Genomic DNA, 26,001 nt, shown 5'->3' with positions numbered 1-26,001 from the left:
TTTCAATAGGTGATATTTTTTTTTCCAGTGCAGGCACAGAGGAAACTCATATTTAGTTAACCTGGATTGACCGTTGCAAAAAGCAAACATGGCATTTAAATGTGCTTGTATAATGTGCTGTATTGATTTGTTTTGTGTTTTTTGTTTTGTATTTTATTGTTTAAAAGCTCAATCATTTTTTTTCCCTTCAATTGCTTGATTGACCTCTCAGTACAGAATGTGAGCATGTCAATACGTGTGAAATTTAAATAATACAGCTGACACACATGGTAATCTTGAATTAATGAAGATTCCTTTGGGACTTTTTTTGGTTTTTTATGTTGATTCTCTCCTTCTTGACTATCAATAGACCATCAATAAACCACACTACCGTTCCTTTTTTCCCTCCACATGAACAATGCTGACAGCACTTTTCCACACCCGCCATGTGAAAAAGTGAAGACAGGCCATAAAAGGTGATGAAAGGCTTTCTGATGGGTGCAGATCTCCTCTAAAAGCCAAATACATGCTGTGATTTTCTGAAAGTAAGAATATTCTTTTGGTGTAATTGGATGGTTTTTCCTTCAGTGGTGAGTGTCAGGCAGAGATTTAAATTGTTGCGATTTCTGGCCTTCATTTACTCATCACGTTCCTCCTTTTTGCACCTAAACATTTAAAGAATCTAAAGAAGTTTATTTTTGCTCTTTATTTCCTGCATTTGTTTGTTATTTACACGGCTTCCTTGTGATTTTTATGTTTGGCTTTTTAAGATTTAAGCTTAAATGAATATTCACGCTGCAGTGCACATGTTGGCACACTTAGCAAAACATTGTGTCGCCTCATTCCTCTTGATCAGGTTTCACTTCCATTCTCTGTGGAAATAAATAGACGTGTTGTATCCGTTCTCAAAGACGAACCCTTTCCTTTATAACACAAAGGTGCACACCTGTGCCGAGTCTGCCAGAGGTTTGGAGAATTGTTGAAACAAAGCACTGCACTGTTGTTAATGCTTACTGTATTACAATATCTCATGTCTCATAAAAAATAATGTATTAGATTCAGGTTGAGCATCTTGGAGACCAGTTTAAAGAGACAAGCCTGAGATGGTTGGGACATGTGCAGAGGAGGGATGATGGATATTCTGATGTTGAATACAGAGCTGCCAAGCAGGAAGAAAAGAGAGATCACAGAGGAGGTTTGTGGATGTCATGGAGGAGGACATGCAGAGGGTTGGTGTGGATGCTCGGGGCAGGGTGAGATGGAGGCAGATGATTCACTAGTCTTTTCTAAAGTACAGTAAGGTTAGCCTAGACATGTTTACATGGCTTACTTTTAGCTGACCCGTTACAATGATATGCATGATTTCCAGATCCACATGGACAACAGAGGGGTGTAGACTCTGTCACTTTTTTATATTGTATGCACACTCAAAAAAATCAAAAATCAAATGCACAGATCTGATCTCCGGTTAAGGTATCCCCTAACTGTTTCTATTCAAATCACTCCACACGTGTGTTTCTGATGCCAAGAACACAGTGATGGGAAACACATACAGTCTCACTTTTGAGTGTTGTAGAATTAACTGAACTATTGTTGTCTGTAATCACATGAATCTGGGAACCTATCGGATTATCTGAAAAAGAAAGCCCTACAATGCTTTCCTTTTCCCCCCCATTGCGAGAAAACCTTTAGTCAGATGATAATGGTGAGGATGAGACTAATATGTGAGACCCTGCAGCAAAGCAATAACAGGAAGGAGCAACTGTGGAGAGCAATCTAATATTTAAAGATCACATTAATGGACAGGTAGCTACTAGCAGCAGGCAGAAAGTATATTTAAATGAATGGATGAAGGAACACAGAACTATAAACACAAACAGGAGGCTAGGGTTGAGCTCAAACAAGGTCTACAGTGGTTCATTTTTGAATTGCTTTAAATGTTGCACCTCATTTCATTTGAAATAACTAGATTTGTTGCCTGCCTGTTACCATACATTTTTGGCTGTTCGTCTTCCCCTTAAGAGGAAGGACAATGAATTGAATAGTATCTACTGTATTTTTGGATTTTTCTCACTTACAGGCAGTTTTCCAACATCTCCAAACTACCCTTGTTTTGACTTCAGATGATTTAGGCGATCATATTTTAAACCAAAATAAGAAAATTATTAAAAGCCTGCTTTCACTTTATGCACACAGTGTATTGTGCTTTTTTTCTTGTGTCCTCTGAAATACAGATTCAGGGATCATAACCCTTATAAGAGGGGCGCCTCAATTTCAGCTGTATATATTCAGTTTTGTGTTATATACTGGGATATTAATAATTAGAGCTATTTGTTGTTATTTGCTATTGTTTTGGTAGTCGTGGAGCAACTGTGACCACATACTTTATTAATCCCAGAAGAAGGTATTCTGATTCTAACTGTGGCATTTTAAATGCTATTGCTGCCATTAAGAGATGGAAGGGAGGGAAAGCCCCGGTGCCTTTTTTATGGCTGTATGTGAAGCTACAGTTTCACACTGAATCTGGAGCTTGCCTCTCTTGCTGCAATAAGGAGGAGTTCGTAATCTTCACATAATATGCTGTTTACAGTCTTCCCCTGGTGTAAACTCATTGTGTGTGTTTCTTACAGGCTCTGTTAGCAGCATGGGACAGCATCTAGGAAAGAAGGAGCCCAACACAGACGGCAAGGTAAGAGGGCTCATCGCAGCTTTATATTAGTTTTCTTTTATTTGTGTGCGAGCGGTGGCTGTTATCTGCTGGACTTTGGACTCTGTGGCACAAAAGCTGTTGGGCTCCTTCACTCATGCTAATGTACTGCTGCCGCTGAGCTTTGAGCAGGAGTGACAACCAGTATAGAGAATGTGTGTGTGTGTGTGAGTGTGAGTGTGTGTGTGTGTGTGTGTGAGTGTTGAATCTCTTTGGATAAAAAGCTGCATAAATGCCTTGCAAGTGTATGTGTGTCTAAGATTTTTGTGGCAAGTGTTTTGGGTTTTTCCTTTGTTTCCAAGCAATTTAGTCGATGACATTGAGGTTTTGTATTTTTAATTGTTGCTAGACTGGAATAAGAAGCATGCTCAGTGTACTTTATATTGATCTCTAAAAATAGGGAAACCCTAAACCTTGGCACACCTGAGGCAGTCATTTTTAAAATATAATTCTGTGTAGACTTGAATTGCTGCAAATTTTCAAGAGATAATATTCGGCACGCTCAGTTTTCAACAGCCGGCATCCCACTCTTAATTGAACCATGTTGCCATGGCGATATCCCAGGCACCACGAACCTCCGCGGTTCTCTTGGGTCATCCCCTCGAAACAACAAGCCTCTCCGCAGCACCACTCTACGAGAGAACCCATTTGAACTGGAGAGAGTAAATAGATGATGGCGTGCATCAGGGCTGACATTAAACCCTCTCCAAGTACACATCTCATTTAAACATTAGCTTTGGCCCAGTGATCAGCGGCGCTCAGATGGGCTACCACCCTGCTAGTGGGTGTAGAAATAAAAACACCACATTTTGGGGAATATTTGCCCATCTGAGTCGAGAAGATAAACTGTTGCTGTGTCAGTGCACTTGGCTAAAAATAATGAACTGGAAGGTGACGCTGGCTGGTAATTTCCTGTGTGCTGCTGCTGAGAGCCTGAGCACAGATCAGTGAAGTTATAGCCAACAAATACTCCACCTCTAACAGGAGTGCTATAGCTTAAGCAGAAACTATGGTATAAAATAAACAATGATCCAGTGGAGAATTAAGTGTAGTTCGTGCCGCGAGTTGACAAATAGACTTTTTCAAATTGGCTAGGACGCAAGGTGTGCTGCTCTGCCCTGGGGCTAATGCTCCACAGAAACTGCTTCTGATAGTGTTGTATTTAAACAGAACAAATCTCGGTGTGACTTTCTTGACTCATCTGTGTGCTCTGAGACTGCTTCTGTATGCCAAGCGTGGAGGCGTATTTGGAGGCTTAAATTAGGATGTTAATGTAGTTTAATGATATTCGATCATTAACCCCGACCTTGTCTAACGACTTTAAGCCATTGGAAGAGAGGCTCCTACCGTACATGAAGAGGTTTTGAGTTTATTGTGAGGTCTCCGACCCCAAACAGTGAGCGAGTTAAAGCAAAAGGAAAGAATAAGGCAGCTTAATGTGTGCACCGTGTAAACTCTGTAGTCTGCTGTGTGCTCTGGGTTATGTGTCACTACCTGGCCAATGCCTGTGACGGGCAGAGCGGTCATGTGGTGAATGGGGGAGCCCGAACCAGCAGGGGTGCTGCTGATGCAGCCCACGCATGATTTGTCTCCTATTCCTGCAAAAACACACACTGGAGAGCGCGGAGCAGAAGCAGGAGAAGTGGATGTATTAGTCACGTGCCGAGCTGGTGGGAGAGGTGTTGGGGGAAGCGTGTCGCACTAAAGCAGCATTGTTTAGCCTATGCAGACACATATTGTGCCGTATATCTTTCTTTGTATATCAATTATTTTCCCCTTTCTTTCAGCTCCATTATCGTAAATTGAAGTCAATTTTAAAAGGTCTGGCCAAAGAGCAGGTTGTCATAGTGACCGTGGAAAGGGAACAAAGCGTGACAGGGTAAGGCAGGTTGTGTTTAGATGCTGAAGTCAGAGTCATGATCCTTCTCCCAATCCCTTATCAGTTGTACCTATCCCTTCACTCACACACCAGGCAAAGTGTTTCTCTGTCAGCTTTCGGACAATTTCTCACCGCTGTTATTTTTCAGCTCTAAATCCCACCTGGATGTATAAGATGATAACACTGGCCTTTTTATTTTGCCAGAGTAGAAATTTAGCCATAATAAGGTTTGATCAAATGTGCTTTTAGTGGCTAGTGCTTTTGAAGATTTCGCAGAACTCCCGATAGAATACAACCCAGGACTTAAATGAGTCACTGGAAAACATAACAGAGTAACAGATAAGAAATATTTGCTTTTCCTTTGCTGCTACTGTATATTGGTCCTGCTCGGATGTAGTCTGATTGCTGTGTTGTCAACACTTGATTACAGACAGAGGCACAGGCTGTTGCATGCTTACAGTTTGTATAAACAGTATTGACTAAATTTGGCAAAGTGTGAGCAAATTTTTTAAATGGGAACCCCAAAAAAAGCAACAAATGCTACATCGACACATGAATAGCAGCCCAAGCTAGCACCCATTTGCACGGCTTCTTGCAGTTTCAACCACCGTTTTGTTTGTGCTCATTAGTGGCCAACCACAGGCTTTGTGGCAATTCATGCTGAGACCATTTTTGCTCAGCGACATTTAAAGAAATTGACTTTACGCTTATCTCAAATGTCAGCAATTTTACCACGATGTGGTAGCATAATGCAGACTCTCTCCCCCTCCCCACCTAGAAGTACCTCTTCTTACCCATGTTGCGGACTCAGAGATACTATCAAAGCCACCAGTTTGTCAACTGACAAGAAGTTTTAACAAAGGGTTACTTTTTCCGCCTTCAAGCTCAAAAACAGCATGGGAAAGTGGCTTTTGTTACAGGAATACTATTTTCCCAGTGCTGCTTCAGGGAATTTGCAGTTACATTCTCACATGGTTTTGTAAGCCATTCTGAGAAATGTAACAAAGGAAACAACAGAAGAAAATTTTCTTGGTATGATGGTCCTGAAATGGAAAAGAATACATTCATAGAAGTATCTAGTTAGAATAATCAACGCTAGAATGAGAGCACATATTCAGACAGGCAGACAGTTTCCTAGTCTACAGATGTGCAATTTTAAGCAACGATATGCAAAATAACTTTGGGGTGGGGTGTGGGGGCTCACTTTTCTCAACTAAGGTGAGTGATTGAAGTGAACATTAGTCAGAGTGCAGGATGCCACTGATTGGCATATGAGTAGTCATAGATGAGTTGTTCATAAAGGATTTTAGCCCTTAGCAGTAAACCTACAACGAGGGCTTTGAAGAGGCAGAAAAAACAGCGTAGAGCTACAGAAGCTCACCAAAATACTCTTAAGTGATGATTAATGTCATCATTATTAAGTGATTAAATAAAATAAACCAGTTTGTATAATCTGTCTTTTTATGTTGAGGTGATCCAACCATCACTAATGTGTCTGTCACATTGATAATTAAATTGTGTTGATTGACTTCCACCTTAAAAAAATGCTGTTAGCTGCTAGTTGCCTGCGACTGGCACTGCAAATTTAGCTTTTTGTCTCTTTAGTGATGAAGGCAGGCGGAGAAGGAGAAATAGGGACAGTTAACTTCATGAATGAGTCATAGGCTGTGTTCTATTTACATTGATACTCAAGTCAGAGAAGCCCCACCCACCTGACTTTGCAATCCAAGACTGCGGCAGTGTACATGCGTACGAGTAAAACTTGCACTCGCTGTAGAAGCCATATACAGAGCAGTGACCAGATTTTATCACCATGCTTTATTTGTGAATGTGTTTTTAACCATAAAAACATTGCTGTATTGCCAGTGATGCATGAAAGGCTCTGCCTTGCTATGGAGCAAAGCAAAGCTTGTTTGTTCTTGCATTTCCAACTACCTCTACTACTAAAACAACTGTCAGCTCCCACATCTGAACTTTGAGGTAAAAGGAACACAGCAGTTTATTTAACATTTGTGGTTATAGCTGACTAATATATGATGTAAATTTGCTACCAAGAACCTTGGTTGCACTCACAGACATGCAATCATATGCCATCAATGTTCTCAAGAAATTAAAAAAAATTGCAAAGAGGAAGGACTACTGCCGGGATAATGTTTGTGGTCGATCTCATGACAGAGTCACCCACATCACTCACTGCTGTAAGTTTAGAAATGAAGGTGATCGTCAGATGTTTTGCAACAGGAAAAATGCAACCGAGCTCTTTCACAGTAACCGACTTACAAAAGCCATTCGCAGACATTAAACTGATAAAGGCTGAATGATTTCCTGTGACAGTATCAAATAGACGAAGTACCAGCGTGGTAAATAAACATAGGGTAGGTGAACCTACCTCACAGGTAGGTCTGCGGTTTCAAACACTTTGTTAGCTAAAATAAAGGTGTTAATTACATTGTAGTATTTATATTTACTCTTATGTCTCCAATTAAATTCTATGATTAGGTCTAATGATTTCAGTCGATTGTGCTCTGGATCACTGGGACTAGAATGTTTGTGACTTACTAGGTTCCAGCATTATCTCGTTTGGCTGGCAAGCCTGTGTGCTTGATCAGTGTAACGCCCACCTGGGTAATGACAACTGGTTACTGCAATGCTCACTGAAACGCAGAGCAGAGTGAATGCAGACTGTGTTTTTGATTTCCAGTCTCTGAGCTAAGAAACTGCTTGGACAGGTGATCTGTCTCACTACAGATCACCTGTAGAATTTTCCAAACACCTTCAGCTACACAGGAAATAAAAATACAGTGTTAAAGGAGGAAAGCACAGATTGCAGATGATGAAATTGAAAGTAACAAGTTGTAATTATTCTTACCTTACTAATTCAACTTTATATGAAAGGATTTTAGGACCTTTGACGTTAGCCGTTTCTGTAGACGAGCCATGTGGATATCTTGCAGCTCATAACCTTAAATTAGGTCCTTTTGTAATTTCACAAAAATAAGTTATGTGCTACTTTGTGACTCACTGCAATATAGTTGCAATATAGTTGCAATACAGCACTATTACTGAAGCTGTTGAATTAAAGACTAAGGTCTCCAGATGAGGGAGCTGGATGCCCACTTAGTAGACGGCCAGTCTACAGAGACACAGCTGTGTGACTGTGACTGGTATGTCTGTTCCTGTGATATATAGCTACAGGGTTTACAAACCCTTTGACTAGTTATTTGCCTTGGATAACATTTTACCATTGGATACCATTGTATTCAATGCCCATGACTGGTAAAACTCTGTGGCTTTTTAGCCCAGTTAAGTCTACTGTGTCTCACTTTACTGACACATTTGTGCTTGAACGACACACTGCTCATTTTATATTGCTGTAAATGTACAGTATATTGCTCTTTGGTCTTAATTGGTTTATCTAATGATGTTCTTACAGCTCTAATAAAGAAATAAATGTTGGGTACATTCGGTCAACATGGGGGATAAAACTGACCTTGAGAAAGTAGAGCTCCAGAGACTCCAGTGTCTTTTTATACAGTACCTTACAAATGTGAGATGAAATGTCTTCCATCTGTAAAGAATGGACAGGATGTAACACTGAAGGGTACAGTTATCACCAAACCACATGTACGAAGTGGAACCTGGATCCCTTTGAAAGTCTCAGAAGACCCAAGTGCTGAAATGTGTTCAAATCACTGTGTTCCACTCCCACTCTCTCTGCTCAAATGTCAGGAGTGCTCGGGAACACTGAACCGCTTACAGTATCCTAGTGCTGAATTGGGATCAGAGGCCTGACTGAAGCTGAAGCAGTGGAATTTTCCATTGTCACACAGCAGTACAATTACAGAGGAAGACTTAATTTATTACTTTTAATGGTGATGAGTGGACCAACCAAATAAACCTCCCAAAAAATAAGTACAATAAAAACAAGGCTAAGGCAATTTTATGATAAATGTTTTATTTGGGGGGGGGGGGGGGGGTTGGCCTTTAACTCTGATGTTTGTGTCTTATATTAGTGACAACAGTCCACTCTTTACATGTGTGATAGCCTTAAAAAAAAGAAAGGCATAACTTTACATTGTAGGTGCTAGGCTTAAGCCATGATATGTGGTTCTGGTCATCTATAGTAGTAAAAAGACATTTTACCAAAGCTAACATCCAAAAGTAAAGAGTAAGAGGAACAAGATCTTGAGTAGAGCCCAATCTGTTTTATGGTGGGCTAATACAATGGTCCTTCGCTATAACGCGGTTCACCTTTTGCGGCCTCACTGTTTAGCGGATTTTTTTGTTGTTGTGCAATTTCTCATGTTAGCTGTTTATTGTCATATCTTTCTGCTTATCCAGTTTGGGGGGTGGGGAGCTGGCCCAGCTGCCATAGGGCAAGAGGTGGTATACGTGGGGTACACGGTGTCACAGGGCTAACACATTTATAATGGTGATAAATAGAAGTGGAAAAATTAAAGAAGAGCCAGGAGAAACACCATTCACCCAGGTTATGAGTGTTGATGTTACATTGCTTGCCCACCAGAGGGCACTTTGCAACTTTGCTGTTAGCAACTGGGTTTGAAACAACAAGAACATAACAGGTCCAAGCACAGTCCGACACAGAGTAAATGAGTAATTAAAAAAAAAAAAAAAACCAAGGCAATATATTAGCAAAATGTTTTCAGGTTTCGTGTGTCTGAGAGAAGGAAAACAAATATAAAACAAATATCAGTCTTAAAGATCATATATTGGTCAGGCTCTAGTCTTAAGGTACTCTGGGACTTGTTTTGGTGGTCTCACAACTTATTCACCTGATTATACTCTCTTCAGGGTTTGTAATGACAGGGAGAGGGGGATCTGTTTGTGTGATTGTGTTTTATATAATCTAGAGAAATATGTCGCAGTTGGCAAGCTAAAAGTTCAGTAGGTTAGGACTGAGACGGGCAGGAAAGTATGAATAATTGTCAGGTGTTGTCGAAGCTGTCACAGGGTCAGGACGTGCTTCTGTCTCCAACATGAACCTCTTTTGAAAGCTCTACTTGACAAGAACTGTATTTTTAATAAGGCACCTGTGGCGAGTAGTGTCACACCGACAGCGAGGATGGCATTAAGATGTTAGTTTAGTTCTCTTAGTTGCCCACATCGCCCTTTTCATTTTTCCTTTGATGTGGTCGTGTTGTGACAAGTTTTTAACGAGGACCCCTTTAGTTTTGTATATAATGTGTGTCCTTCAGAGGCTGAAAATCCAAGTGTGCCTTGTGGCCAAAATGTCAGCTGTATTTTTACAGTTGCACTTAATTCAAACTGATTTATTTATTTATTTATTTTTAAATGTGAAGTCATTTACATGCAGATTCAGGCCCAGCATCCTCCTTGGTGGCAAGGACCTTCATTTTAATGACCATCCAAGCTTCTGTGACTGAGGGTTTTGTTTTGTTTTTTCTGTGTATTCCAATCTGTTTGCATTGCTAATTCTTTACACTATATGAAAAAGGAAAGGCTAAGAACTAAGGCAAGACAGCTAAGTCGGGGTGTGAAAGAAAATCTAGCAAAGGTTGAATGCTAAGGATTTTTAGTTGTGATTGCCATATCAAGTGTGCCGTACAACCACCAGCTGATGGATAAAAATGATGTATTTCCTGACTGCTAAACACTCGTTTCTGGAGTTTGCTGTATCTCATTGGATGAAATTGGATCAGAGATGGTGCTAGCCCCAGAAACTTCCTAGTGATTGCTTTGGTTGGTGGCAAATGATTACCTGTAGTTTGTTTTCAAATGTTATCCTGCAAATACAAACTACCAGCCAAGAAGTAGTAAAACTTAAAAAACAGCCATGCAAACTGGAAATGGAAAAGGTTCACCCTGCAGAGTAAAAGTTGTTTCAGCGCTAGAGCCAAAATCTTTCACAAGGTGCAACTTTGAAGGCATTTGATGGATATCTCCAGTTCCATTTTTGGCATGCTTTTCAGTTTGTTATAATTTATTTATTAGAGTAGCTGAGTCCATAACCCATGAAGTCTATAACTTCACCTCAGGCTAAGATAGCAATATACTAGTGACTAAAGTAATCACAAGGAGGTTTTTGGGGAACACCTTTTTCCCTAGGGACAGGCGGTTGCCAGGGAAGTCACTGCCCAATCTCTAGGCCTGTGTGATTATGTTATTCACTTGATCTTACATTGTCACATGTCCAAAATGGCAGATAAGTTCAAGTCACACGGTTAGAGGTCACATATCTGCAAATCCTCAATAGAAATTTAAGCTTTATCAGTGCACAAAAATACATGTGGTGTTCCTTTTTTTGAATCACTGATTTACAAATCATTTGTTCACCAGCGAAGTGCAGAGTTGTAGACTCATTATTCAGTAAACAAGCAAACTGGCAAAAGGACTTGAGGAGCTGAGGTGGCAACAGTAACCTTGATGTTAGAGTTGTAACCAGAAACCTGAAGTTTGGGTTAGTCTGGGCTGGTAGCCAGGGACCTGGAAGCTAGGCTACACGTTGGCAACCAGAAGCTAAAGCTGTGGCATTAAGATGTCACTAAGGTTTGGGCCAAGAAAATGGGAGTAGAAATAAGCCAAGACAAAGGGGAGCTGAACAGAGAGAACTGACAAGACGGGAGTTTGGGAGGCAAGGGCTGAATCAGCCAAAGAAACTGCATAGATAAGAAAGCATGAATTTCAATAAGCAGAATACTAACAGAACAGTAAAAGTGGCCAGTTTACAGATGAGCACTGCAAAGGCAGAGACTGTGTTCTAGTTGCAAAGGAGTGGCAGGGCAGAGCATTTCAGAAGACCTGATTGTTCAAGTGGCTGCAGCTGGTCAGGCACTGTTCAGGCTACAGGGCACCTGTCTCCAATCCTGTAATCAAGCACCCACTAACACAGAGGCTGCACGCGAAGCAAGAGAGGAGGCAGAGTCCCTGCTTGGCTATTCCTATTTCGATCAAACATGTGATTAACCATCTCATATCCTGGGAGCAGCTCTTCAATCATCCTACTTTGCTCACTGTTAAGCTACGTTCACACTGCAGGCGAAAGCGCATCAAATCAGATTTTTTTTTTTTTTTGACCCTATGTGACCCATATCCGATCATGGTATGACAGTGTGAACGGCACAAATCCGATATTTTCAAATCCGATCTGAGTCACTTTCGTATGTGCTACTGAATCCGATACATATCCGATGTTTTAGAAAGCGACTGCTGTGTGAACGGTCATGTCGCATTAAATCCGTCTTTTACGTCACTGACACAAGACAGACACCAATTATCAGCGCCAGAGAAGCGCCCGAGAAGACATCGCGAACGCTTCCTGGCCATCCAGTGTAGATGTTAGTGAAACTGTTGGGAAGACAACGTGAACATTTTATTTGTACTGTATAATCTGCAGATTTTGATAGAAATCTGCAACTATTCTTTGAAGCACCGCTCCTCTAAAACAGCAATAAGGATCATTATTAGGTTATCTACATTATTATGTAAATAACAAAATAACTTAAAGCAAAAATTGGGAAACGTAAAGTCTGAAGTCTTTATATTAACAGCCATCAGTCAAACAATATTGTTTGCTCTGGGTCTAAACGGAGCGCGTTGTGTGTGACGTCTTCTTTTGCACATGCGGGCCGCTTTGAGCGTTCACACTAGAGCGCGTTTGCTGTCGCATTTTATTTGTAGTGTGAACAAAAAATCGGAATTGAGCATTAAGTCTTGCAGTGTGAACGTAGCCTTAGTAGGAGTTGGCTGCATGACAAATATCTCGTTACCCACAGTCACTGGCATGACTTTTTTTTTTCTCTAGTAGTCATTTTTCTCTTTTTTTTTTTTTTAAGAATTTCTGCTCTTGATGAAAGGGGGGGGAAAACGTAATTAAATCTTGTCCAGTAGTAATTTAATCTCCTCTTATCAAGACTCATTTGTTTGCATAATAAAAGGCCAAAAAAAGGAGCACTTGTTGACTTTTAAGTGATTTGCATTAGTAAGTGCTTGCTCACCACACTCTACTGTCCCTCAGCTGTTGCGACTGCGTCACAGTTGCACTTTCCTCTGTTCTGATTTAATGGTGATCAGTGTGCCCACAGTTTTTGAATGTCTCTGATTCCCCATGTAGGCAAGCCCACTAAGAAGCAGGCAAGTTCAAGTTCAAAGTTTATTCGCCACATGCAGTGGCAGGTTGCCCTGCAGTGGAATGAACCCGCCCCCTGACCTTACACATACAACACAGACATTACATGGGGATACAAGTCGGAGAACGGTTGCATTACAGGAAAAAAAACACTGAAATGTACACTACAGTGGGAAAGGTACAAGAGGAAAAAAAAGAGACCTCTACTCATGCTGGGCTACAGGAGGACAGCATGAGAACAGGAAACAAAAAAAACTCCTCTGCACAGAAAAACACATAAATGTCCACAGTACAACATTATAGAGCATGTGACCAGCAACAGCACTGTTCATGCCTCTTCTGAGGGGGGATGTTAAGAGGATTTATAAAATCAGAAGGCACTTCACTGTACATGATGGTCAAAGGCTGTAAACATGCCAGTCATAGTGACATAACAAATTCTTTGGATGAGCCAGAAGTGTGAATACAGACAGAAATAATAATTCATCTTGCATGCTAGTGTAAGCTTAGACTTTGTGTGTTAAAAGTGGGTGGGTTGTTGCAGATGAATCAGTATTTCTGTCATTATGTAACAACTAATGCCATTTTACTTCGTACGTTTCCCGTATCACTTCCTGCTGTTTCAATGCTGTCAAAATGGTCAGCTTACGAAATAAAAGTCACACAACAAACATGTGTGCACAGCTGTTTGTTGATGCTCTGTGAGTTAACAGTTAACATGTCCCACCCACTGCAGAGCCAAAATGATCACGGTGGTTACAGATTGTTTATTTCACAGGCTAACTGGGTTCTGAACAGATGTAATTATGATGCAAAACATTTTAATTGAATGACAGATTGTGTGCGGCCATCCGTATCAAATCGGTCTCTGATGGAGAGTTTTTCGGCCATTTCCCAGGTGACATCAGCAGCTAGCGAGCGACTGTGCTAACAGCGATCATCCGGTTTGAATTTGCTGACTTAATTCGACAAAGTTGGCTGTATGTGGCCTATGAACTACAGTAATTTTGACATCTCTGCAGTAGCCAGATCTCCTAAAGGATTGAAGATGATATTGAACACAGGATTTGCATATCAGAGCATGATCAAAAATGACCTTTCCATGACCTAAAATTGGGTAAATACAAACTAAGATTAATAATAACACATGCTATATTACACTGTGCTATTATTTATTTAATAAGAGTTAAGCCAAAATGTACAATCAGTGGAAAAAACTAAGAAAAAAAAACTAAGTACACTTCATATTTCAATCAATAGCTTGTGAATCACCTTGACTTTGAGTAACCTGAAATACTCACTTTCTGCGTGACGTTATTCGTTTCTCATATTGTCTTTTAGGTGTTTTTGGCCCAGTTTTCTGTAGAATGTTTCTTCAGTTCATTGAGTTTTGTGGACATTTGCTCATGCACAGCTCTCTAAATGTCCCCCGCAGCCTTCAAGTAGGTTGAGATCTGGACTTTAACTGACTCACTACAATTTCTTTATTTTAATCTTTCAGCAATTCTTTAGCTCATGGGGAAATTAGCGCAAGTCTGGAATATTTGCCCCTGATATTTGAATAATCTTTCTCATTGAAGAATGGCAGACTTAAAATTATTTGGAAATAGCCTTATAACCATCCTCAGACTGATGGGGAGCAACAACTGCTTCTCTAAGATCATCGCTGATTTCTTTCCTCCCTAGGATTGTGTTAACGCACATTGCAAACTGCCAAAACATCTGCTTTTACACAGCTGCTCACACTTGCTGCTGATCAATCAATGCATTTGATTAGTAGCACCTGGCTGCTACTTATACTCTTAATTCCTTTGGAAGCAGTAAGCATGTACTCAGTTTTTCACTCGCTGCTTCTGCGTTTTGGTTTAACTTCTCTTAATGAATATTAGCAAATAACATGAAAATAATTGAAACCATAATAATGTCATTTTGCATATGCATTCCAGACAAGTTTCTGCCAAAGATTCACAAGTGCATACATGCAATAAATCAATTAATCAATCAAAATAAGACAGATGATAAATAGATAAAATCCTGACAAAAAGCACCGGTCACACATTCAGTGTTGCAACAGCTTCCAGTGTGCACAGGATGTACCCACTTCTTTATGAAAGTTGAATGAAAGGGTCTCAGCTTAATTCTGTTCTCATAAAGCCCCAAAATACTAAATGGGTATAATTACCTCCCCCTCGCATTGTCTCTCTTTCTCATCACCCCTCTCTCACACAGTTGGCCTGTTTGTCTCTGCCTTTGCTTTGTTGCCATGGCACCTCAGCATCTCACCTCTTCAATCTGTTTTTGTGTTCTCATTAAAGGCTCCGTCACTTGAACCCAAAGAAACGGCAGTAGCAGAACCTGAACAACAAGATGAAGTCTTTGGTAAGAGGTCTTTGAATTAAAATTTACATGCATATTACATATTGGAAATACTCCCATCAGACAGACGAGGAGATGTATATGTTTTTCAGTTGTTGATGAGAAAATGAATGACAGTTTGTAGTGTGCATAATCAGCTCTGGAGCAATCTAAAGATTGAATAGAGGCCTTCCCAACCCATACACGTCCACTTATGAGAGTCAAAGCTGGCATCAGTCAATTTACAGAATATCCATCATATTTTTAGCCACGTCTGGCTGGTTTTTAAAAAGTTAGCAATGATTTATGAAGGACAGCCTTTCTTAAAAGTACTGTTCCAATCATTCCAAATTTTTTTGTTGATTCTTATAGTTTAGAAAAGTTTTGTCTTTGGGTCACATTCACGGTGATGTTTCGTGTGAAAGGATCAGGTATTAAAAATAAGGCCTCTGTAATACTGCAGCTCAGCAGATGAGGGCAGTTGAGTTTGATCCACAGGAGTAGACCCATGTAGGTTGGTTATGATTTGATTTTAGGAGTCAGTGCTTTTGCAAATTAGAATGTATGGGATTATTTTTGCAACCAGAGGCAATTGCAGTTGTGCGTGCAAATATGCAGACTATGTCTTTTTGTTTTTTTTTTTTAAAGCAGACTAAATCACTCTGGTGGAGTTTGCACTGTAAGGCACTCTGCTTAAAGAAAAGAAATCAAATTTCTAACACAACAAAATCAACATAGTCCCTTTTTTCATCTTCTTCTTCTTCTTGTCCCTACTGTCAGTGAAACAACTTGAGTCTGTGACGCATCCTGTTGGCTCTTGTTTACTATGTAAAGATGCACCCTGCCAGGGTGAAGGAAATTGTTTACATTTATTTTTTTGTTTGTTTGTTTAAGACTTCACATACAATATGTGCTCTTCCTAAACATCCAAAGCCATCGGCCGCTGAATTGCAGTGATTTAAGGTCTCTTTAGCCACCTGCTGAAGTTTGTATTTTTGCCTAGAAGCAGCTAAAATACCCAAGAGACAGAGCGGAAAATATGTGCAGCATATTTACTTTCCTCTCCTGAATTTTGGGACGTTTTCTGGGTGAGGCTTGGTGAATACCAAGCCAGGAATGATTGGCTCACATGTAGGGCTGCACGATTAATTGTTAGAAAATCGCGATCTCGATTCATACTTATGTGTGATCTCATTTCCAAATGACAACGATTTAAAAAAAAGAAGAAAAAAAAGAAAAAAAGTCGACGATTGTACCGCACTTTGATCCGGGACGTAATCTGCATGAAAACAAGCGCTCACTCTTCCTGCTCAACAAATGACAAGGGCGGAGCCTTATACCACGTGATACAGAAGCTGTGCCGTGTGATGCTAAAATTAGCAGGGAAAAAACAACGGAGAGCACATCAGGGATGACGAGAAAGTGACAGGAGAAAATCCGTCCCGGTCAACCACCCAAACATCAATAACGGGAACCTTATACAGCGCTTCCCTATACCCGTCGAACTTCCGCAGGCACAAAGAAATTACGGAGGCTATCACTTATCACCTGACTAAAGATATGGCTCCCATCAACACTGTGCAAAACGAGGGATTTAGGAAAATGATCAACACCCTAGACAAACGCTACACAGTGCCGTCCCGCAACTATTTTTTTATTGTTGCACTACCTGCTCTATACACGCAGTGTCGAGCAACGGTGGAGACGGAATTTCAAGCAGTACAACATTTTGCGGCAACAACAAAACGTGAGACATTTGTTGTTTTTATGTTTATTTATTGTTTTTATGTTCAGTCTCAACTGTTACGAAGTTGATGTGCAGTTAATAAGTGCAATAAATATTTATACTGGAAAAGAAAATCGTGAGAGAATCGTGATCTCAATTCTAAGCCAAAAAATCGTGATTCTCATTTTATGCAAAATCGTGCAGCCCTACTCACATGTATGAACTAAAGTGTCTAAAGCACAAAAGAAAATCGCAAAAGCTACTTTTTGTTTTTGCTTTAGCCACTTTTGACTGACTAATTTTCATTGAGAGCAGTGTTGTAAATGGCTCAGTCACTGCTTGTAACCAAAATAATTACTCAAAACAAAGATTTCAATATCTATTTTAAGGTTAAAACACTGAAATAATATTTAACTTTAACTCTTATTTCTTTGTAGTTCTTTAGTTTTTCATAGTTAAAAGAAAATATTTTTTATAATATTATAAATAATATAATAATTAAGTTAAACTGTTTCTGGTCTAAAACTTGAATATTAGCAGCTAAGCTAGCTTTAGAGTTGCCAGAAGGCATCAACCAGTAGAACATTCTAGTCTCTATTTATTTACGTTTCATGAAATTTTTTATAACATGCAAATGCGTTTGCCAAATCACCTCAGTCCATATTCAGAATAACCTTATTCAGAAGCTTATTATTGTTATTGGCAGGTTTAGCTTTCTAAGCTAACGCTACTTATCATTTATTGGCAGCGTTAGCTTAGAAAAGTAAAAATGTTTGTACAGTTTATCACATGGATATTTATGCAGTTGTGACAAATATCCCTTTTGACTTTTAGCTATGGAAATGTAACTTGATGGTCTTTCAAAAAACGTGTGATGATATTAGCAACTAGCTGGCTAAATGTGTCATCAATACTTTTCCAAGCTTCATTTGTATCATTTTTACATAAAGTGTTGAGCCCCAACTCTTACGAGCACTTTGGTTCAGTTACCATATCACTACTAATACTAATTATCATCAATTATAATTATTAATCCAATGCTGGGCACTCGATAAAACAGCAGAGCAGGCCTGTTAACATTCCAGCTCTTGAAAGCAGCAAACACTTTGAGCAGCTCTGGCTGTATATGGCTCACATTTGACCACATCTTTTCAAAAGTGTTTCAGTCACTACTAGCAACAAACTATTTGCCATAACTCAATATTTATGTTTGTTTTATAGAGAAATAAACCTCCCCTTACACTGGTCACATGAAGAACTCGTACAAACATGTAATGTGTGTTAAATTTGTGTTGAGCAATAATTTTGCCATAGGGGGTGAAGTTTGAGACTGATTGTTGGGTATATGACTTTTACATTTATGTCTTTAAATGACCCACCACTCAAACCCGGGGATGCTCTGAAGAAGGAGGAATTGGTCCAGTCTGGCTTCTGCACTTCTCCAACCTTCACACATTAACGTTGGGGGAACATGCAGTGCTTTAGGCTGCTTTGTGTTTTGGTAACAGCTGTTCATAAACTGAGAGACTAGACTACACACAAAAACAATTAATGTAGTATTCAGTGACTATCCAAGAAATACAAAGTCATTGAAGCGTGAAATCACTGGAAAAGATATTGGAGTGCAGACGGCACTAACCGACTCATTTTCTAAGAAAGGTCAGTATTGATTTCCTATAATGCAAAACAAATTTATCAGTCCAGCTGCAGTGTGTTTGTATGCATGCATGTGAATGAAGGCACAATTAAATTTTTCTTTCCATAATGATGTTATGTCATGGAAGCTTGTTTGAGTGTGTAATCACGCCTGTGTGCGCAGCACCAGAGAACCACCACTCTTGCTTGTTCTCACTGATTATCGGCAGGAAAGGTATACCACGCAGAAGCTTCATCAGATTGGATCCACTCGATATGCTCCTCCTCCTACAACCTCAGTAATTCATGTCCCTCCTGTTAAACACTCGTCATTGATCGGAGTGGAACAGACTTAAAGGGTCCGCTATTGACATAAGTGTTTTTAAGAGGCCACGTAGCAGTTCTGGCAGCTCATAGGTATACACAACTTAGGATACAGGTTAAAGTAGCCATCTCTTTGTAAGGCAACCTAAAACATAAATGACTCGACTGCATACCACACTCATTACTGAAAAGGGAAGAAAAATAATTAGTTTGGTATTTAGATTGATTAAGACTTTGCCCTTTCCATGTCAGCTAAGTTTTTGCTCAGCTTTTCCTGCAAACAGACTGGTTTAATGAGGTTTTTCATTGAAAGGACACCACCTCTGAGCACCTCAATATCATTAATGTGTCGATTCTGCTTCAACTCTTAATGTTTAACTGGATCTTTGCTCAGTCTGCGCTGGCCTCGGGTAGTGTGTAAAAATCATGTTTTCTTATCAGTTTCTAACTCATTGCTGCTCTGGCTTGTGCACCAAGGGTGAAATAATTTAGTACCATTAGGTGATTCTAAAGTGCTGGGCAAAGGAGGAAAATGAGGGATTTCCATCATATTGGCCCAATGTGAGTGGTTTATGACCAGCAGGTTAGCAGTCTCTATTGGAGCGTGTTGTAGGGTGTAGTGGTCATCAGCAGGTATCATGACTCATGTCTCCATACTGCACTTCCTGTTTGCAGTGCTTTTTTTTTTTCTTTTTCACTGAAGGGCAAACACCACCATTGGCTGTATGGCTCTTAAAAGCCCATTATGACTCCATTACCTGCCCTAGCTTGCAGCAGGCCCACAGCAGAGCAAAACGGGCCCCCTTTAGCTGTCAGGGTGAGGGGAGGAGAAACGAACAGCAGCTGTGGATAGAAACCAGGAGAGGAAGTGTAGTGTCAGGTGGGGAAAGGCTTAGCAATCGTGGCCTGGTCAAAAATCTTGGGGCAAGATGGCTTTAGGTTGTCATTTTTTTTTTCTAAATTGTAGGTGGTCTGTAATGGAGAAACTCGGGAGATCAGAGTCTTGGCCAAGAACACTTTATCACACTAAGGGGCCTGAGTTTGACGCACCAACTCTAAGATTAGAGCCTGCAGTCTAACAGAGCCACAGCTGCCCAAGGTTGATTCAAAAATGTTGTTCTTAAACAAATGCCTGCAAACCTCAGTGAACTGAAGCAACATTGTCAAGAGAAGCAAACCGAAATTCATCCATAATGATATGAGAGACTAATAAAGTCATTCAGAAAATTCTGACTTCATATTATTGCTGCTAAAAGAGGTTCTGTACGCTATTGAATTGTTACCTGTACCCAGGACCTGACAACAGCCAAACGTTCCTACTAAGTTGTGGGGTCACTTGGTGGGGACTTCTATGATTAAAAAAGAAAGGGACCTTCCACTTATCAAATACGTTTAGTGCAGGTGTGGGGAACTCCAGGCCTCAAGGGCCATTGTCCTGCAGGTTTTAGATATCACCCTGGGTCATCACACCTCAATCAAATGATTAGTTCCTTACCAGGCCTCTTGAGAACTACAAGACATATTGAGGAGGTAATTTAGTCTTTAAATCAGCTGTTTTTGTATCAAGGACACATTTGTAACCTGCAGGACAGCGGCCCTTGAGGCCTGGAGTTCCCCACCCTTTAGTGGAAGTGGCCACCCCATTTGTTGGTTTACTGCTAAAGGGACTGCTAATTGCTTGTTTGCTCACAGAAAAGTGAGTACTGCAGGCACCAGTCATGGGCCAAGGTTGCCTGGATAGATTGTTTGTACTCTCTAAAGGCTCAGTACTGGGTTGTTACTCCATTATTTTGGGCAATGAACATGTAACTGTCCACCCAGGCTTATTGTTGAGAACTAGTCTCAACACTTAGCTTGGTTGGACCGTATCAGTGTATGAGAGTGTATCAAAGCTGTGTTTTTCCTACAGAGCATTTGGCTTGAAAAAATTCTTTTCTTTGTAAATGCTTGGTTCCTTAGCAGCCTCTTTCTGCACTCACACTTTAAGACGGCTTTATTGTGATGAATCTGTTTAGATAACCTTAGCTGGATAATGTAAGGGGCTCTGTTATCATGCAAAATTACATGATGACAGGCAGCCTGAGGGAGCCGGAGGATCTCTTGTCTTCCCCCCCTCATATTGAAATGTGTGGGGAACAATCCTGCCTTCTGTTGGGAGGAACCAATTCTGGAGCTACTGTGAAAACGCTCTGTAGCAGTGCTCCTGGGAAATTGTCTCTAGCTACAATAGTGCTTCATAAATAAGCAAATGAAGATGAAAGATCTGACTGGAATGGAAATATCCCTGCACAAAGCAGCAGATATAGTTTTTATTCTGTTGGTGTCCCATTAAATATATTTAGTGCATATAGTCATTTTGTGGTGATTTTAATTAAGAGCAGGAATCAATATCAACCAAATATTGTTCCATTAAATACTTTAAGTATACTAAATATTTAGGAAATGCCTTTCTCACTTTAATAATCTAATTTGTTTCCCTTTGTCCACTTAATATTGTCTTAAAAAGATCCCATTTAGCCAATACTGCTGTAATATATGTGGCTTGCTTTTGTCGAACTGTGAAGAATGCTCAATATGAGTTTACACAATCTGCTATAATTGAACCATTTGAACTGTTACAGTCTCTCTATACACAGCCAATCTGTCATTAATCATAAACTAAAAGCAGAGAGCTGTTTGAATAAAGAACTATTGGGAATAAATAATACGCTGCTGAAATACTGGGCTGTTTTTTACAGCAGGGGAAATGCACGCATTAGCTCTTCACCTCCACATGTCATTCAGTAGAACCACAAAGGCTTTAAGAACATTATCCAAATCATTAGCCAGATTACACTATTTTCAGTTTATTTCTTGCCTAAAAGGAATCTACTATGTGAGAGACTGTACTGTACCAAAAAGGTTTCGGTCATGTGCACAGGGGGCTTTTGCAGCATGAAATCAATATAAACCAAATGAGTGCACTCTGAGTTCTCATTCAGCTTGGTTATTATTTTTAACTTTAGCAGCAGGACCAAAACTCTTAAGAAGAAAAGGGCTTGATGTCAATGAAGTCGTACGCCGGTTTGAATTCTGCTTTTTCATCTGCCTTGGTCACGTAACTTTTGCTTCCATTTATGTGACGACGTCTTGTTTTTTTGAACTTTGACAAATTTGAAAGTGAGCGTCTTATAGATCTGACATTCTCTCTTTTCACCTCCTTTGATGTCACGTCCCTCATCTCCTCCTCGTCCTCTTCTGTTCTCCTCTAAAAAAAATAAAGAAAGGAGGAAAAAAAGAATGCAATTTGTTAGTTTTGTTAGCATATGCTAAGTCACATATTTTCGGATGCCATGTATACATATTATGGGGAATTTAATTTATCTATATACAAGATAATTTGTCAAGTTGTGACTTGGAAATACTTCTAATGGGGCCTTGTTCCGATAACATTAAAGAACCACTGAGCTAAACTAGCCAGCTAACTACAGAGCAGAGACAGTGACTAAAAGTTGAACATAGATACTTTGATGTCACCCACTTGTTTCTGAAGCTTCGAGATAAGTGTTTTATAGCATACCTATCTTTGTTTTGAAGCTGTATATGATGAGAAAGGGGCAGGTCAGGGCATGTTGTTAGCCAGTGAACATAGTGTACTACAAATGCTTATGTTCTCTGAAACATTGCATGACCAGTATTTTGAAAGGACACGTCCTTCAATGTGCATATTAAGGAATTATGTAGCACTTCCACTGCATCTGCACAATATCTCTAAAATTACAAACAAAGAGTCTCAGAGTGACGCTGAAGAACTAGTTCATTTGTTTTTTACTTCTAGGCTGAACTTTTATGATTCGTTATTATCAGGCTGTCCTAAAAACTCTTTGAAACTCCTTCAGTTGATCGAAAATACTGCAGTGAGTAGATGCGGACTAGATAGAGATCTTTTTTAAAAAGTGGTTTGTTACTGATGCATTCTGTAGCAAGCTAGCTTGCTAAAGTAAAAGAAAATGTTAGTCACAGACTGCGTCAGTAACCATGAAAAGTATTGCGTAGACATACCAATAGCCATTTTTAGCGCTGTTCTGTAATTTTGTTAAAATTGGACGTGTTCTGGGAAATTTGGTCTGTTAGGGCGAGGCTGCTTCAGACTCCATTGATCTACTTCGAGCCTGCTGAGGTTAATGAGAGCACTGGCTGATCGGAGCAGGCGGAGTGGCTGAGACTGATTCACCTCTCTGTTTGCTCATTACTAACTGTGTAGAGAAGCTCCTGAAAATACAGATCGAGCCGTAATTAAAACAGAATCGGAGGATGCTCGCTGGAAATTGGATTTCCCCCTCATGAAGTCGGGTGCATATTTAATATCTGATTTCGTCTCTGGGTGGAGTTAATGCGGCGTTGTGTGTGTGTGTGTGTGATGTACACAGCTGGCTTTTCATTTACTGACGTGCCCTTCAGCTGACCCACAAAGCTCCCTGTGCTTTCTTCAGTTATCACTATATATCTTCTTTAATCGGCTGGCTTCGCTGTTTGCTGGAAACAAATTTATTTAATAATTTATTTATCTGAGAATGAGAGAGGAGAATAAATGAACCGAGACACCTCCTATAGTTACAAATCGCATCAACGTTGAGCGACTTCTCTTTAACAAATTGTGCAGCATGTTACAACTTCCGTAAATAAAAATTAATGTTTCAGCTCGTTGCTTTGAAGTTACTGGAAAAAATACTTCACATTTGGCCTGCTAGAGATTCTTAGCTTTCCGTGAGTGTATCAGCTTATGCAATAGACATTAACAATGAAAACTGGTATAAAACATTAAAATTCATGTACGTAGGGCTCTCTATTCATGACTTTTCTCATCAATATTACATCAACAACTTGCAGTGCGAGTATTGTGTGTCACTCTGCCAGATGCCACGCTTCTCTTTGACCTCATAGTGACATCATCACTATGGGTAAGTGAATATCTTAATGTGCCTGTACTGATCCCTGTGATAATGGAGGCTATAGTCAAACTTGAGGTGAGTGTGAGCAACTCAAATTTAACCTAATTTTTGCATGTTGGATTTGGTCTTCTGTGATGCGCACACATGGCATGTTGTCACTGAGATTGTGTAAGCACTGCTGACTGTGCATACAGCGCAGTATTGACAATATGTTTGGTGCTGTGGATTTGCCAGTCGCACATGTATAAAAGTGCAGTGGCTCAGTCATTTGTCTCCGTGGCGGAGGCTGACTCTAGCTGGTACGGGCCCTGGCACCGCCGATGTGAAGCACCTCCTCTCCCCTCCCTCCACCCTCAAAAGCTCTGATTGTTAAAGGGCAGCATCACTGGACTAGTGTTCTTTGGTTTGACACCATTGTTCAGTCTCCTTTTCTGTCCTCCTTCACCTTGCATTTCCTTTTTCTGACCCACTTTTGTAGTTCCCCCTTTTCTTTTCTTCTCCAGTTGATGAATTAATTACTCGGAAATTTAAAAGCCACGCTGTTGCTGCTCTAAATGTGCCTGTGTTTATGCAGCCGTATTCATGACCTTCTGCATGCAGCCTCTGAACCAGCTCCCTGTGTATTCTTCATCTTTGTGCGTGAAGAAATTGTGCCTCATTGTGGCCATGAGTTCAGGAGACCACGTCATCTTGTCTTGGTCATCTGGCAGGACAATTACTGTGTGTGTGTGTGTGTGTGTGTGTGTGTGTGTGTGTGTGTGTGTGTGTGTGTGTGTGTGTGTGTGTGTGTGTGTGTGTGTGGTTCTGAGGCTACAAGAGTCCAAAGGGAGGGGATAGATGGGTAACAAAACAGTACAAAGGTACTACTCTTGCTACTGTGTCCCAAATGTCAGACAAGATTATCTAGAGTCTTTACTCTTGGAGAACAGACATGCAGGTTCTGTATGGTAATCCCGATTGAGAGGGGTGTTTCAAGTGTTTTTCTGTAGTGGTCATGATGGGTTTGTATTAAAAAAACAAAACAAATGCATTTTAATCTAAGGTGGGTTCATCACATTAAATGCACAGCTGATCAAGTGGTCCTTAAGTGCCACTAGAGACACATTTGAATTCATAGTTCACTGCCTGCAATATGTGGTTGTGTGCAGCTCTAATCACTGCCAAATGTTGTTTGTGTAGTGCTTTTTTTATGATCTGCTTTTTTATTGCTTCTCTAAGCTGTTTGCTGAACCTCCTCCATGCAAGACACAAGCACTGTAACTTCCAGAAGTAAATCAAATGCTCTATTCTAATACAGTAGATAATCACACTTTAGATTGGTTTACAGCTCTAGGATTTTTTTTTTCTTATCCTAAATCACCCCCACACACTCCCTGGATACTTTATTATGCACACCTTGGTATTACGCAGTTGGGCCCACTTCTGCCTTATTTATCAGAGATTTTGGTCGATATTGACATGTTGGTGTGGCACAGTGGAGTGGAGTTGCAAAGGCGCTGTGCTAAATTGAAATCTGGTGACTGTGAAGACTATTTGAGTACATTGCCATGTTCAAGAAACCAGTTTGAGATGACTTGAGCTTTATGACATGATGTTTTATACTGCTGGAAGAAACCACCCGAACATTGGTCAGTGTTCTTACAGTGTAACTTTCTCTGTAAACCCTGGAGATGGTTGTGGAAATTGGATGCAAAGTGTGATATTTCAGATTTGTAGTCTATGATCTAAACCAGGGGTGGGGAACTCCAGGCCTCAAGGGTTTTATAGGCGTCCTTGATCCAACACAGCTGATTTAAATGGCTAAATTACCTCCTCAACATGTCTTGAAGTTCTCCAGAGGCTTGGTAATGAACTAGTCAGTTGACCAAGGGTGCTATCTAAAACCTGCAGGACACCGGCCCTTGAGGCCTGGAGTTCCCCACCCCTGATCTAAACTGTGTTGGGAACAGTCTGCTTTATTTTAATGTAAGAAACTGCAGTTATTTCACTGTAAGATGTCTTTTTCTCATACAGACTGTCTGAACTACCTGAACTAGAAAAAGCCTTTTGGGGGTAAACCAGGACTTTCTTTTAGATCTAGTTTAAGAAATCCTTACAGCAGGTCTATCTTCCTATCTATCTAAAGAAAATAGTTCTGCTGTGAGAGAAAGGAGAAAACTGATATCATATTATCAGCACTGGTGATGGCTATATAGGATTCATAACCTTCTGTTCCATTTAGTCTACTGTGGTTATTTTTAGCAACAGATTCTTATAAAAAATACTGAAAATGCTTTCAGGTGCATAAAAACTAGCACTGGTGCTCTTCCACACATAGAGTTCATCTTCATTATGGTGACATTTGGATTTTGAGGTCTT

General features: G+C 40.2%; 1 protein-coding gene across 2 annotated transcripts in view; it reads left to right on the top strand.

Moving 5' to 3' along the window:
- Positions 1-26,001, top strand: part of mbpb (myelin basic protein b) — a 65,860-nt gene that overhangs the window by 32,164 nt on the left and 7,695 nt on the right. For both annotated transcript variants that reach the window (XM_080307842.1, XM_026185251.2), the window contains exons 2-3: positions 2,610-2,668; positions 14,988-15,051. In XM_080307842.1, the coding sequence (XP_080163968.1) occupies positions 2,624-2,668; positions 14,988-15,051 (109 nt within the window). In that variant the 5' untranslated portion in view covers positions 2,610-2,623. The remainder of the gene's footprint in view (positions 1-2,609; positions 2,669-14,987; positions 15,052-26,001) is intronic.

The sequence above is a fragment of the Astatotilapia calliptera genome, chromosome 11 (assembly GCF_964374335.1).
Source record: "Astatotilapia calliptera chromosome 11, fAstCal68.1, whole genome shotgun sequence".
NCBI classification, from domain to species: domain Eukaryota; kingdom Metazoa; phylum Chordata; class Actinopteri; order Cichliformes; family Cichlidae; genus Astatotilapia; species Astatotilapia calliptera.
Note: the sequence above shows the minus strand (reverse complement) of the source record. Positions and strands in the feature narration are given on the sequence as shown.